Genomic DNA, 15354 nt, shown 5'->3' on the forward strand with positions numbered 1-15354 from the left:
GCACCTGACATCCTTTGGCCTTTGAGGATAAGCTCATGTGAGCACACATAGATAAACACAAGCTAAAAATGCAAATCTTTAATAAAAAAAAAAAAAGAAAATTGATGGCCTCAGCGTACTGTCTGACATAAATTCGAAGGAACACAGAACTCATGGTGGGAAAGGCATTGAAAAGGCTTGTGCGCACAGCCTTCTCAGGTGTGGAACCAGCCACATTTGGTGGAGGATGAGAGAACAGACCATGCAGACCTGCTAGGCCATGTGGAGTGTTTGTGTTGCACTTGTTCACAGACATTTGTTTTTCCCATTCACTTGCTGCTGTTGGCATGGCTGTGTGTACCCCCTTCAGCTAACGGTCTTTTATGAAGGATTGTGTACACTTGTGGGTCTACATAGGTTATTTCAAGCACATGTATTATTCATCATAAATCTACTTTGGAGAACTAAGAAAATGATTGGTTTTTGGGGCTGGGCAGATGGCTCAGCGGTTAAGAGCACTGTCTGCTCTTCCAGAGGTCCTCAGTTCAATTCCCCAACCATCTATAATGTGATCTGATGCCCTCTTCTGGCCTGCAGGTGTACATGCAGCTAGAGCACTCATATACATAACATAAATAAGTAAATCTTTAAAAAATTAATTGGTTTTGCTCAGAAAATTCTATTTTGACTATTTGAGTTTTGTGATGATAACAGTTACTGTTCTTTACAGACATCCTATGCTCAGCTCCTTGCAGCAACATGTCTTTCAAAGCTTGTTACCAGGCTCAATCCTTTACCTGTTGAACAGAGGATAGACATCAGTAAGTGATGCATTAATTTTTTAAACAAATCATATTTTAAATGTAAAAATATCCTTTTTTGCTGAACTTTTATTTGGCTTGTAGTTTAGTCTTATTACTTTAAGATGGTAGTTAAGTCTTATTTGTGGAATGATGATGATGTAATAGATGAGGCAATATGTAATTATAAAATATTGTTAATTTAATAATAAATTACATTTTGTATACGTTGTATTTGTTAGGATGTTCACTATTATATTTTATCCTCCAAATAAATGAATGAATTATTCTTATTTTACAAATGAGTAAATTGGATATGATGAGCTCTGACCTGCTCAGGATCACACAACCTGGAAATAGAGTTGTCATTTAAGTACGTTAGATCTGCATAGAGCTTATGCTCTTAATTGTATGCAACTGAATTCCCAGAAAGAAACCACTCTGCAGTATTGCTCATACTGTTAGACCATAACCGCTGTGGCTACACTTAAAACCCACAGCTGAGTTCCTACTTATAGTAAGCACATTATTACTGTACAGTAGCCATATATGTTTTGAGAATCATACACTTCACATATATGTGTAAGCTTGCATTTTATATGGCTAAATATAATAATTAGGATATGAAATTACTTTTTCTTTGTAGTAGAGACAGATTATTGTGTTATTTCTGTTACTTAGACTCAAAGTTAATGTAGTTTATATTTTTGTTTTAGAAAAATGAAAATATCTGATGTTTTAAAATTTTTTAAGATCCAAATTCATTGGTTAGAACCATCCAGTGGTGCAGTTTGCCTTCAGTCTGCAGAAAGTTCTGCACTTAAGACAGCAAAGGAGAGGCATTTGCATTTTAAAAAACCATCTAAGTCATGACTTAGAACATATCTTAAATAGACTCATTATTGTTGTTGTTGTTGTTGTTGTTAGAGCATTTTTAGGTTCTTAGCAAAACTGAATAGAAACTAGAGTTCCCTTACACTCCCCGCCTCTATTCATGGATGGCTTCCCTGCTGTCTGCGTAAGTGTAGGCTGTTCTCTAGATTTGGGCAGTGCACAGTGGCGTGCGTCTGCTGTTACAGCAGTGTGTAAGGCAGTGTCCCTACCCTGCAATTTTTGTGCCCTGCTGCAGCTTCCCTCTTTACCTCAACCCCATCTCTGATTAGCCTCCACTGTTTGCCTTTCCACACTAGCATATGGTGAGACTCAGAGTATGTAGCTTTCTCAGATTCCCTTCTTTCATTTATAATAAGCCAAATCTTTTCATGATTTATTCAATGATCTCATCTCTCTTTAGTTATGAGTAATATTCTTCATTGTCTGAATGTTCATAAGTGATAGATGTTTCGGTTACTTCCAAGTTTTGAAAAAAATGTGAGTAAAGTTGCTCTAGACATAAGCAGATGTACATGGTGACTTGTATTTGGTGGCACATGGGACACTGAGGTAGGAGGCTCCCACAGGTGAGGCAAGCCTTGGCTAAATTGTGAGTTAATGCTTTACAGCAAGCCCGTTTGGAGGGTGGGAGGGAAGGGAACACCCGAAGTAAGTGAAACCTGAAGTAATGGTGAGAGCACTTCCTGCTTTGCTCCTGAACATGGTGGGGAGCTTTTTAAATTCCTCCTTGTTAAATGTGATGCCATTTGTAGTTGCTGTTTTCCAGCATTCTAGATCAAATTGAGAAAGTTCCTCTTTATTCTTAGTTGACTTTCTGTCATAAATGGATAGAGCATTTGTTGAATGCTTTTCTGACACCCATTGATATTATCATATGGTTTTCATTCTGTAGGAGGTTGATGGTTTTATGTGGTGAGCCAGCCTTGCATATCTAAGATAAATTCCACTTTGTTCTACTCCTTAATTCTTTGTACATTGTTGGCGTCAACTTGCTGAGATGTTGAAAATTTTTACAACTCTGTTTAAGAGAGACAACTGGTTTCTAGTTTCATGTTCTTGCAATGCTTTCAGCTTGTGTATTAAGATAATCTGGGGATGGGGTTGTAGTCAGAGGTGGAATGCTTGCCTAGCATGCATGAGGGCTGGGATTTACTCCTGGATGTGAGAGAAAGTAAATAATAGAAGATAACTTTGCACTAAAGTAAGTTAGGTAGGTCTCTACTTAGGTCTCTTGGCAGCTATTTCGTAAAGGCTTGATGTGTTCACTAGTTAGCTCACCTGTGCTTGGTGCTTTGCTCTGGAAGATAACTGTATTATTTAACTGTTGTGTCACTGTGACAGAACACCCAAGAGGACGGCTGAAAGGAGGGCAGTTAATTTGCCTCATGGTTTCAGAGCATTCATTCCATGGCTGGCTGTCCTGTGTGTTGGGGCACAAGTGGCATTGGGGTTTGTGGTGGAGGCTGGCAGTCATCTTCGTGGATAGGAGGGGCAGAAGAGCAATGCCAGCGCTCATTTGGCCTTTTCCTCCCATCACTTTTATTCTCTTAAGGTCTCAATTCCATAGGATGCTGCCCATGCTAGTGGTAGTTCTTTCTCCCTTGGCCAGTCCTTTCTGGAAACACTGTTAGAGACATGTCCAGAAGTGTGCTTCACCAGTCTGAGGTGATTGCACATCAATGAAGTTGACAATGAAAATTGTACTTAGTAATTACTGAGCAAATTTCCTTAATAGTTATAAGGATTCAGATTATCTATTTGACTTATATTTTAAAAATAGAAACATTTTTTTAAAGTAAGGAACATGGATATTAATTTACAGTGATTTGATTTCTGATTTTTTTTTTTTTGAGACAGTTTCCCTGTGTAGCCTTGGCTGTCCTGGACTCACTTTGTAGATCAGACTGGCCTCGAACTCACAGCGATCCACCTGCCTCTGCCTCCCAAGAGCAATTTCTGATGTTTTTATAATACTTTGATTCTATGTAAACAATACTTCAGAATATGAATTTTGATTTTTTTTCTTGTGTTGGTGATACAGGGTCACCACACTTTTGTGATACTGGACAGTGGCAGTAAGCTGTAGCCTTTTGTTATCTCCAAGGGTAAACAATGATATTCTACCCTGTGGTGCTACACTGTGCTACTTGTAGTTAGATGCAGTAAATAATTTCCAGATTACAATGGACTGTTAGGCTTTTATCATCACAAGCTGAGTAAGGCTGGGATGTATTTCAGGTGGTAGAGTGACTGTCTAGCACTGTGTTCAATCCCTACCACTGTACAAGCAGGACATGGTGGTGAAAGGCTATAATCCCTGGACTTGGAAGTTAGAGGCAGGATAATCAGAAATTCAGGGTCATCCTTGACTGCATAGTGAATCCAAGGCCAGCCTGGGATATTTGAGACCTTGTGTCTCACATACACATACTCTTTGAAGCAAAAGTGATGAGCTGGGTGGTGGTAGCTCACACGTTTAATCCCTGCATCTGAGAGGCAGAGGCAGGCAAATTTCTGAGTCTGATGCTAGTCTTGTCTACAGAGCAAGTTCTGCGACAGCCAGGCTGCACAGAGAAACTCTTGTCTTGAAAAACAAATATTGGATTGGAATTTTTGTTATGACATGATGTGTCTAATGGACATGTATAATAATAGGCATGTGAGATCAAATAAAACATGTGGAGGATGAATGGCCTGACTAGTCACACTGCCTTTTCAGGTTGACTTAACTCCTCAGTTTTAGATGATACTCTTCTAATAACCCCATTAGTTCGCTCGAAAACACCATTGCCAAGCTCTGGGCTCACCACACTGCTTTCTACGTTACTAGTATAGTTACCCATGGCCTTCTATTGATTATCACTCAGATACCGTTTTCCTAGCTTAGTACTGAAGAACTTTCATGGCCCTGTCTTTGAAGAGCTGTCCTTGTTTAGATGACCTTGTGTCTTCACCAATGTCATCCAGTTTCTTTTGTCAGGAGGGCCTCATCTCATACCAACTGTTCCTGCCTCGGTGTGTTCTTCTGTGGTTCCCGGCACTGGAGTACTATCCTTCTCCTCTTCAGACAGCTGCCTAGTTTAGCTGTACTTGGGTTTATAAGTCAGTACCTTTCCTTCCCTTCTTCCCCACTTACAAAACATAATATACATTATATCATTAAATACAATTAAGTGCTTGCAAAACAGTAAGTATATCAGAACCAATCAGTTGTAAGCCTTTAGAAAAAGCTTTAGTTTTTGTAAACTTTCTCACAATTCGGTTCTAGAATTATTTGCATTACCCTAGAAAGATCAGCTAGAGCCTGTCTCTGCCACCGTCCCTTAATGTGCTTTCTGCTTTCATAGATTGACATTTTTTGCAGGTATTTCATAGAAAGAGATGATAGTATATGTAGTTTTTTTGTACATGCATAGTACCTTTCCCCAAGCAAAATGATGTTTCATCGTGTTGTATCAGAGTGTCATTTCTTTTTATTACATACAGCTTTAAAAACATCTGTTACCGCAAGGCATTGTGGTTCACGCCTGTAATCCTAGCACTCAGAGAGGCAGAGGCAAAGGCAGGAGGATCTCTTGTGAGTTGGAGGCCCGCCTGGTCTACAATGCAAGTCCAGGACAGCCAAGGCTACACAGAGAAACCCTGTCTTGAAAAACCAAAAAAGAAGAAAAAGGAAAGGAAAGAAAGAAAGAAAGAATGACCCGGCTATTTATTATTAGTTCATGAGTTTATTGGCTGTTTGACTTTCCCTTCTTTGCCACTATAAGCACTTATACTTGGAACATTTACATACAAGCTTTCCTCATGGTCCAGTTTCCCCCATTTTTCCATGTAGACCCCTAGGCATGAAATTGCTGAGTTATAAGGACAGTTTGCGCAAACTTCTAGGAATTTTCCAACATTTTCCCCGAGTGCCTGTTGCCTTGCCAGTGTATAAAGGTGCTGATTGTCCCTTGACTTTCTAGTCGTGTCGTCCCCCCCCCCCCCGCCCCCGCCTTTGCATGTGCATGTGTGCAAGCGCTTTACTCCAGAGCCTTTTCTCCAGCTCTACACTTTCAGTCTTTTGGTCTTGTGTTTTTACCCATAGTATATCCTAAGCTCCTCCAGGCAGCGATGATCACTCATTTATTAAGGTGTTTTGGATTTGGAGTGGTTTCCATTGAAATGTTCTTAGTTGGGTAGCTTGCAAGTGATTTTGCTGTATTAACTTTTATAAGCATTACTTTACTTTTCATGCTTAAAATAATACTTTATGTACCAACTTATCAATATTGCATGCTACTATATCTTTTTGTCACTTAACAGGTTAAAAAATGGTTATAGTCTTTGAGCCTCATGATAAGCATTCACTTATTTAGTTATTGTAACATGATACATGTGTTTCTAAAAGTGACTTGTTGTACAATGCTGCGCAGGCCTTACGAGAGAAAGGAGATTATGGAAACAAGAACAGAGTTCTAGGAAATGTTTGGTAGAATTGTACAGATATAGTGATTTAGAAACACCTGCACAGTACAGCAAATGTGCCACTTTTATCTTGAAAAGTCGTGAAGTTCGGAAGAATCATTAACATTGCAGCTTGTGAGGTACTGTGAAGTGATGTTAGGATGGAAAATTATGGTTTCAGGTAAGGAAGGGTGCGACGGTCACACAGTAATGCAACACAGTGGCCAGTAGACATCTGAGGCATATGTGTTCTTGTGTTGTATTATATTGTACTGCTACATATTTTCATGCCACTTAAATAGATTGACTTATTTGATTTGCGGTTTTCTGCATTTACCTATCAGATTTTTGCATGTGATGTCTACAAATAAAAAATGACATTCATATTATACTTAAATTACCCCAAGATTTATCAAAATGTAGAGGGACAAACTCACATTTTCCAAATTCATGCTCTAGAATCTACTGTATAGTGAGCACACAGCAGAGACCAGTTCATTCCTCAGAGAGCCCTCCTTGGCCTTCTTCCTGTCCTGCACAAGACTCACGGTGCGCTTCTCAAAAGTCCAAACGGTCACTGCTGTTTTCTTTATAGGAAACTACATTCTGAATTATGTGGCATCACAGCCGAAGCTGGCCCCCTTTGTCATTCAAGCTCTTATTCAAGTCATTGCTAAACTCACTAAGTTGGGGTGGTTTGAAGTTCAGAAAGACGAGTTTGTTTTCAGAGAAATTATTGCTGATGTGAAGAAATTCCTCCAGGTAAGAAGGCACTGGCTGGTGCCATGTAGAATGTTAGAATATTGCTTAGAGCTATTTGGTTCTCTTTTGTAGTACCATTCTTATTCACCATTTTTTATTTGTCCTTTGGATCCTTTGTTATTTATTGTCAATTAATAAAAATCACGCTATGTCAGAAGAATGAAAATAACTACTGTTTCTAAATTTCAAATGTGCTTTTATTTATTACATATATACATATGCATATATGTACATATATACATATGCATATATGTACATATATACATATGCAAGCAATATTTATAATGATTTTTATAATTTCCCAATTCTCATAACAGTCATAGGAAGTGGGTTTCATTCTACAAATGAAAGATCTGCGATTTCAGTTGAGTAGCTTATAAGGTCACAGTGACAAAGCGTAACTTGTACCCCAACAAGTCTTTTGACAGCTTTTTTATCCCACACTACATTGACTATGACACTTTTCTGAAAATGTTCTCAAGTGAATTGCTAAAGCATAGCATATGATTAAATGTAAGTAATATATGGTAGATCATGACCTTTCATACTTGTTTACACCAGTCCAGGTGCTAAGAATGCAAGAAGAGAGAGCAGACACTTCCAGGGATCGTTACAGCTTTGAGACAGTAAAGGGATCAGGGCTCTCTCTGTGCTTCTTGTTTGCCTCTTGCCTCTTTCTTAAAATCATGTGGGTGTTTGGTGATACATATTTTTATATTTGTGTAATTTCTAATTGCAAGGCGGCTAACTTTTGTCAAGCTTCAGAGGTCCTGGGCTGGCGAGATGGTTCCGTGGGTAAAGTGCTTGCTGTGCCCAGTCTGATGAGCAGTGTGAATTCCCAGAGCCCATGTAGAAGCTGAGCACAGCAGCACAGGCCTGCAATCCCAGGTGCTTACGTGAAAACAGAAAGAAAGCGAGGGACGTTTTCAGGCTTGCAGTTGCTTACAGAGCCACACTGTGCAACTTTATTGAGTATTGTACACAGTGACGCCATGATTTAGCGACTAGGAAATTAGGATGTCCATTAAGAATGAAAATGCATTGTTTGGTGCTCCCAGCATTGATCGTTGGTGGCTCTGAGATAGCATGAACTTAATTATACCTCATAATCAGTGTTGCTGAGTTTCTGAGCAAGTTAAAAGGGATGACCAACTGTGAAATGAAGATGTAAAAAGCACATCTGTGCATACTTTGGTATTGCGCCTCTGTAATTTGATGCTTCGTTTCTTATTTCCATGCTTTCCACTATGATTTTGTAATAGGGTAATTTGTTAGTAATGTGCACACGAGAGCTGAATTGAAGGAAGTTTTAGAATTAAATTGTAAGCTAATTAGAAACATCATGGAAACTATACCATATTGATAGTCATATATTTACCATACTACATTGGGTACCCTAGATGTCTTCATTAAGGCACCTAACGACTCCATACACGTGCACTGTAATATTAAAAGAGCCTAAGTGATCTTTTCTAATATTAGATCAAGAGATTTAAATGAGTTTCTAAGCTACTTATTAATTATTGAATGCAGCTATCACAGTAGGCTCCAAGCAAATTTCTAGAACAAAAACCATTTTTCACCATTCTTATGATTGTAGAAAAAGTACTAAATTAAGTGTTATTTTGGCAGGGCGTGGCAGCACACGCCTTTAATTCCAGCAGTCAGGAGGCAGAGGCAGGCGGATCTCTGTGGGTTCGAGGCCAGCCTGGTCTACATAGTGAGTCCAGAACAGCCAGGGCTACGCAGAGAAACTCTTGTCTTGAGAAACAAAAAGACAAACAAACAACCAAAACAACAACACCATTCTTTGAAGCTTAGTTTCTCTGACTTGTAACTGCAGGAAACTGTCTAGAGTATGTGCTTTTCTAAGGTCTGTGTACATTTGCTGCCTTACTCCATGTGCCAAAGTTTATCCTTCGAAAATGAGTTCAAAATTCTTCTAGTTATGGAAATAACAATACTTTTTGGTCTTTTTTAAAAACACATACTTTTAAGGATCACTACGAGGCAACTGTGATGCTTTTGAGTTTAATTTTGACAGTTATCACTTGGTTGACCTTAAGAACTAACCATGCTCTCCTTGGTTGTCATTCCAAAGGGCACTGTGCAGCACTGCATAGTAGGGGTGACGATCCTCTCTGAACTGACTCAGGAAATGAACCTGGTAAGTCAGCTTTTCATGTAACAGGACATGGGAGTTGCTTTGTGATGTTGTTTCTCTGTGGTACAATGTATAGTTGTTTTGAGGCATGAAACCCATAACTGATCAAGTCTTTTATGCATTTGTTTTACTAGTTGGAAAATTAAATTAGAATACTTTTCATCAGAAATTACAACCTTAGTAAAAACTGCAGAATAAAAGTAGTGGGAAATAGGACATGGTGCTTGTTCAGTGGGCACTTGGAGAATTGTCTTTTCATTCTTGTAGATGGTGATGATGATGATGATGATGATGATGATGATGATAATAATAATAATAACAACAACAACAACAATAATAATAAATAGTTAACCATAAAAATGAATTATACAGAAAATGAAAATAAATGTATATTTTTCATAAAAAAGAGCAAATGGTTTATAAGACTGATTATTTTTTCTCTTCCTTCTTTCTTCTTCTTCTTCTTCTTCTTCTTCTTCTTCTTCTTCTTCTTCTTCTTCTTCTTCTTCTTCTTCTCCTCCCCCTTCTCCTCCTCCTCCTCCTCCTTCTCCTCCTCCTCCTCGTCCTTCTTCTTCTTCTTTTTTAAGATATGATTTCTCTATGTAATAGCTCTGGCTGTCCTGGAACTTGCTCTGTAGGCCTCGATCTCACAAAGTTCCGTCTGCCTCTGCCTCCTGAGTGCTGGGATTAAAGGTGGGTGCCACTACCTAGAAGATTGATTGTTAACTATAGGTGAATGGCAAGACCCATCTAGAAACACATCTCTTGGCACTTAGTCCCTTTCTGGCTTGAATTTTCACCCCGCACAAGGAACATTTTCAGAAACTACACTCCCCCAGTAGGCAGCTGAGGACGTGTCCTCCGCCCTGCTCCCTCTTGCTGTCAGCATGGTTTTCAAAGGAGGACAGTAGGAGTTGCGCTCGATGTGGGATGGTTTTGTAGAGGGGATTGTAGGCTTTGAACTGAGACACTGCTGTCCTCCTGGGAGGTGCATACAGGAGAGCACGTGCGCACTTGCCAGCTCCCTTTGTAGTACAGTCACAGTATTTTACAATTGAAAAAATCCAATTTGAGGCCAGACTTGGTGGTGCATACCTTTAATCTCAGCGTTCAGGGAGGAGTTTGAGGCCAGCCTGGTCTACAAAGTGAGTCTAGGACAGCCATGGCTACACAGAGAAACCCTGTCTTGAATAACCAAAAAATAACAACATCAGCAACCAATTTGATTAATGTTGCGTGATGAATTAAAATAGATTTTATAGAATTTTCATGTTTTAAAGTAGCCTTAGTTTCCAAGACCATCCATTTTTGCTTCTCTCGGAGAGTATGTGAAGATTATCTGCTATGTCAGTTTTCTCTCTGTGTCAGGAGTAGCCTTCTTGTTGGCAGGATATGATGGCAGGGACCCTGACAAATCATATTTGAACTCTGAATGAGTGTAAAGAGCTGGGAGCTCTTTTTTAAAAGGGAAAAACAATTTTAGCACGTAAATCTACAAAAGTGTGAGACTAGTGCAGTAACCACAGGCACCGAGCTTTTACATTGGCTAACCTTAAAACACGGACTTATTTCCCACTGTACAACAAGGAACAGTACGGCTACCTGAGAGTGAGGGGTTGGGTTTCCTTAGTTCCTGGTTGCTTACTTAGTTCCTTAGGAACTGGTAATGTGGATTCTAATAAAAATGTATCTTGGAGACCAACCAAGTATCCTTTAAAAAATAGAAAAGAACTTTCAGCAATGTTGGAGGGCGGGATAAAGGTCTTTCTTGACCATTTGATAAGTTGACATCATGATGCACTCCCCCGACATTCCTGCAGGCCCAGGGAATACGTTTACATTTCTTTCTACAAGGACATTTCTTTGTCCTACATGATCATGACACCACCATTAGATTTTTAAAAAGTGACATGACTAAAAGCAACTGGGGGAAGAAAGGGTTTATTTCACTCAGTTCCATGTAACAAACAGCTCATCATCAGATGGGGTGAGGGCAGGAACCCAAGCAGGGGAGGAACCTGGAGGCACGGGCTGGTGCAGCGCCATGGAGGAGTGCTGCTTACTGCCTTGCTCAGCCTGCTTACTTACAGAACCCAGGACCACCAGCCCAGGAATAGCAGCACCCTCAGTGGGCTACATCCTTACTCATTAGTCACTAAGAAAATGCCCGGCAGACTTGCCTGCAGCCCCATCTTATGAAGGCATTTTCTTAATTAAGGTTCCCTTCTTTCAGGTAGCTCTAGTTTGTGTCAAGTTGACATAAAACTATCCAGCCCACACTGGAGAGACATGAAGTCACAAGCTAGTGTTTTCTCATTATCAAATCCACATTACATTTATTTATCAGGACTGTCAGCAATAATGCTCTGGGCTTCTCACTGTCTCCTGCCAGGAAGCACATGGTTTGAGTCGTCTAATAATGGATGATACTCACTTAGATTTCTTTGTTTTTTTTTTCAAGACAGGGTCTCTCTGTGTAGCCTTGGCTGTCTTGGACTCACTTTGTAGACCAGGCTGGCCTCGAACTCATAGAGAACCTCCTGCCTCTGCCTCCTAAGTGCTGGGATTAAAGGCGTGTACTAGCAAGCCCAGCTTATATTCTTTTTCTCTCTGTAATTAATATTTTGTGGAGAAGTACTTTACACCTCTGAAAATGCCCTATTCCTCACCAAGCTTAGGTTGTTAATACAGATTTCTAATTTTATTTGATAGACTATAATTCACCAGTAAGAAATCTTCCAAGGTGGCTTTGCTTCCATTTAACATTCCCTCACTATTCTTTCATTTATTTATTTTATTTTATTTTATTTTTATTTTTTTTGAGAAAGGGTTTTATGTAGCTCAGGCTGACCTTACATTTGTGATGTAGCAGATAGTGACCTTGAACTCTTGATCCTTTCCTCTCGAGTATTGGGACTGTAGGCATATTCCTCTATGTCTGTCCTCTTTTGTTCCTCTGCTATAAGATGTTCCAGTTATCCACTTATAATAAAGCCAAGCTCCTTTTTAGAAGAGTGCCATGCCTATGATCCTAGAGCTTGGAGGCTGAGGCAGGAGGATTGGGAATTTCAGGCCAGACTGGGCTGCATAGTGAGGTCTGATAGCTCTAAAACAATTCTACTTCCTTTGAAGCTTTAAAGGATGATTTTTGGCTTTAAAAATTGGAAAAATACATCTTCTGTGGAGCAAATTTCACTGAGCTTGATTAGGGGATGGAGAAATGATTTCCATTTCAACTAGCATTTATGGTGGTGACCAGATTTATATGAGGAAAGTCCACTGTTATATAATGGTCAAAAAATGTACTATAAAGTCATTCAGTGTGCTTGTATCTTCTTCTTCTTCTTCTTCTTCTTCTTCTTCTTCTTCTTCTTCTTCTTCTTCTTCTTCTTCTTCTTCTCTCTTTTTTAAAAAAAAGATTAATTTATTTATTATTACATACACAGTGCTCTGCCTACATGTACACCTGCAGGCCAGAAGAGGGCATCAGATCACATTTCAGATGGCTGTGAGTCACCATGTGGTTGCTGGGAATTGAACTCAGGACCTCTGGGAGAGCAGTCGGTGCTCTTAGCCATCTCTCCAGCCCCTTCTTTTTCTTTTTTAAGACAGGGTTTTTACAGTGTAGTAGCCCTGGTGCCTGAAACTCACTATATAGATAGACCAGACTGGCCTTGAACTCAAAGACCTCTGACTGCCTCTGCCTCCCTAGTGCTGGAGTTATAGGCATGTGCCACTATACTTTGTCCAAGTATGGATATATCTTTTAAGAAAAAGATCTAAACTTGATTTTTTTTAAGTTAAGAGGATTGTAAACGTTATCCTACATTTTTAGAAGCTGAATTTGCTGTTCCTTGAATAATTTGTTATATAATCATCAAAGCAAAGCACATATGCCTATGCAGTTGGTACATTATGTGTGGCATGAAATGGTTGTGCTCTCAAAATACAGTGTCTACATGAGTGACCCAAATGACGTACGCATGCAAGCTTGGAGGACAGCACTGGTGAAGGCAGACATGTCTTTAGACCCATGGCCTATTCTATATCTATGGCTTTGTATGCGTTTCTTAGTTTTTTCAGAGTTCTTTAGTTTCTTACAGTGTGTTTGATCATACTCTCTTCCCCTAACTGTTCCCAAATCCACTCCCTTTCCCCCCCACCCACAAACCTCTTAATTTCTTTTGACGAATTCTGCATGGTTTTCTTTAAAGAGAGATGACACCTTACTACTGCATAGATGTTATTAAGAGCAGATAAACTGTTGGCATAGCACCTAGTATATAGAAGGTACTCCATAATTAAGTTTCTTCTCTTCATGTAATGGATATGGTAAAGAACAGTACGCATCTTAAAGATGCTTTCAAGGATCAAGAGGAGTAATGTGGTAAGCATACTTTCTAATCAGGACTTGTGATGCTGTATGCTCTTTCTGATTCTTAGAAAAAAGGAAAGGTTTGATGTTGTTTGGTTTTAGCAAGACAGAAGTGGGAGAGATGAATTAAAAATCTTTTTAAGCTGGGCGTGGTGGCACACGCCTTTAATCCCAGGCAGAGACAGGTGGATCTGTGAGTTTGAAGCCAGCCTGGACTACAAAGCAAGTCTAGGATAGCCAAGGCTACACAGAGAAACCCTGCCTTGAAAAAACAAAGCAAAACAAATGTCCCCCTCCCCACTCCCCTAGTCCTCAAAGAGGAGGAACCCTCCTCCCCTATCATCTGACTCCATCCTATCAAGTCTCTCTGGACTGCCTGTATCCTCTTCCTCTGTGGCCTGGCAAGACTGTCCCACCCAGGGGAAGTGATCAACGAGTGGGCACCAGAGTCTATGTCAGAAGTAGCCCCTACTCCCCATATTTTGGGACCCACAAGGAGACTGTGCTACCAATTGGCTACATCTGAGTAGATGGTCTCAGTCCTCACCATGCATGGTCCTTGGTTTGTGCATCAGTCTCTGCAGGCCCCCTGGGCCCAGATTTTCTGGTTCCATTGGTTTCCTAGTAGAGCTCCTGTCCCCTCCAGGTCCCTCTGTCCCCCAACTCTTCCATAAGACTGCCAGCACTCCAGCCCCAAGTTTGGCTGTGAATCTTAGCATCTACTTCAATTCGCTGCTGGGTGGACTCTTTCAGAGGACCCTGTGGTAGCTCCCTTCCTGTTCCTCTTATCTATTCTATTTGCCCTTCTGGATGAGAATTAGCATCCTCCCTGGAGTCCTCCTTTTGTTTTTTAGCTTCTTTAGGTCTGTGGATTGTAGTGTGGGTATCCTGAATTATGTGGCTAATGTCTGCTTCTAAGTGAGTATATACCATACGTGTCTTTCTGGATCTGGGTTACCTCACTCAGGATGATCGTTTCTAGTTCCATCCATTTGCCTGCAAATTTCAGGATTTCCTTGTTTTCAGTAGCTAAGTAGTATTCATTGTGTAAATGTACCACAGTTTCTTTATCCATTTTTTAGTTGAGGGACATCTAGGTTTCCAGATTCTGGCTATTACAAATAAAGTTACAATGAACATAGTTGAGCAAATGTCCTTGTTGTGTGGTGGAGGACAGAAACAAATTTAAACAATATCTCTGTACAAACCCAGCACTACAGAAGATACTAGAAGGAAAACTCCCACCTGAGGAAGTTAACTACACACGCCTGTCCCGAAAAAACTCCACAAGATATAAATAGCTTCACTACTGCAAAACCAAAAATAGACAAGCACACAAACACACTTCCACAATGAACATCAAAATAAAAGATTCTAGTAGTCACTGGTCATTAGTATCTCTCAATATCAATGGACTCAACTCTCCAATAAAAAGACACAGACTAACAGAATGGATGCAAAAACTGGACTCATCATTCTGCTGCGTGCAAGAAACACACCTCAGCCACAAAGATAGACATTTCCTTGAGAGTAAAGGGCTGCAAAAAGGTTTTCCAAGCAAACGGGAGAGATGAATTTTAAAGTTTGGTTTAGTGAAGGAGGAATGGGGAGATGACTGAACAGGCAGAGCACTTGGCATACAAACATGGCAGCCAGAGTTTGCATCCCAGGGCCCAGTCAAAGCCACCCAGTGTGTTGTGTGCCTGTAATCCCAGAGCATGGGACTCAGAATCAGGAACTCCCTGGGCTAGCTGTCTAAATAGGTTAACCAAAATGGTATATACTCAGATTCAGCAGGAGACCTTGCCTCAAAATGTAAAGCTGAGAGTGAACAAGGTAGACACACGCATGTTCTCTTATGTGTGACCACACCTACATGCACAGCACACACACACATACACACAGTTTGACTTAGAGCAGAATGCTGCAAATGC

At 40.1% G+C, this 15354-nt stretch overlaps 1 protein-coding gene across 3 annotated transcripts in view; it reads left to right on the forward strand.

The window, feature by feature from the left end:
• The window catches only part of RANBP17 (RAN binding protein 17), a 300545-nt gene that overhangs the window by 14012 nt on the left and 271179 nt on the right, over positions 1-15354 (forward strand). For all 3 annotated transcript variants that reach the window (XM_084764395.1, XM_084764396.1, XM_084764397.1), the window contains exons 3-5: positions 710-800; positions 6715-6881; positions 8983-9048. In XM_084764395.1, the coding sequence (XP_084620521.1) occupies positions 710-800; positions 6715-6881; positions 8983-9048 (324 nt within the window). The remainder of the gene's footprint in view (positions 1-709; positions 801-6714; positions 6882-8982; positions 9049-15354) is intronic.

This window comes from Acomys minous, assembly GCF_964271855.1.
Source record: "Acomys minous genome assembly, chromosome: 16".
In the NCBI taxonomy this organism is placed as follows: Eukaryota; Metazoa; Chordata; class Mammalia; order Rodentia; family Muridae; genus Acomys; species Acomys minous.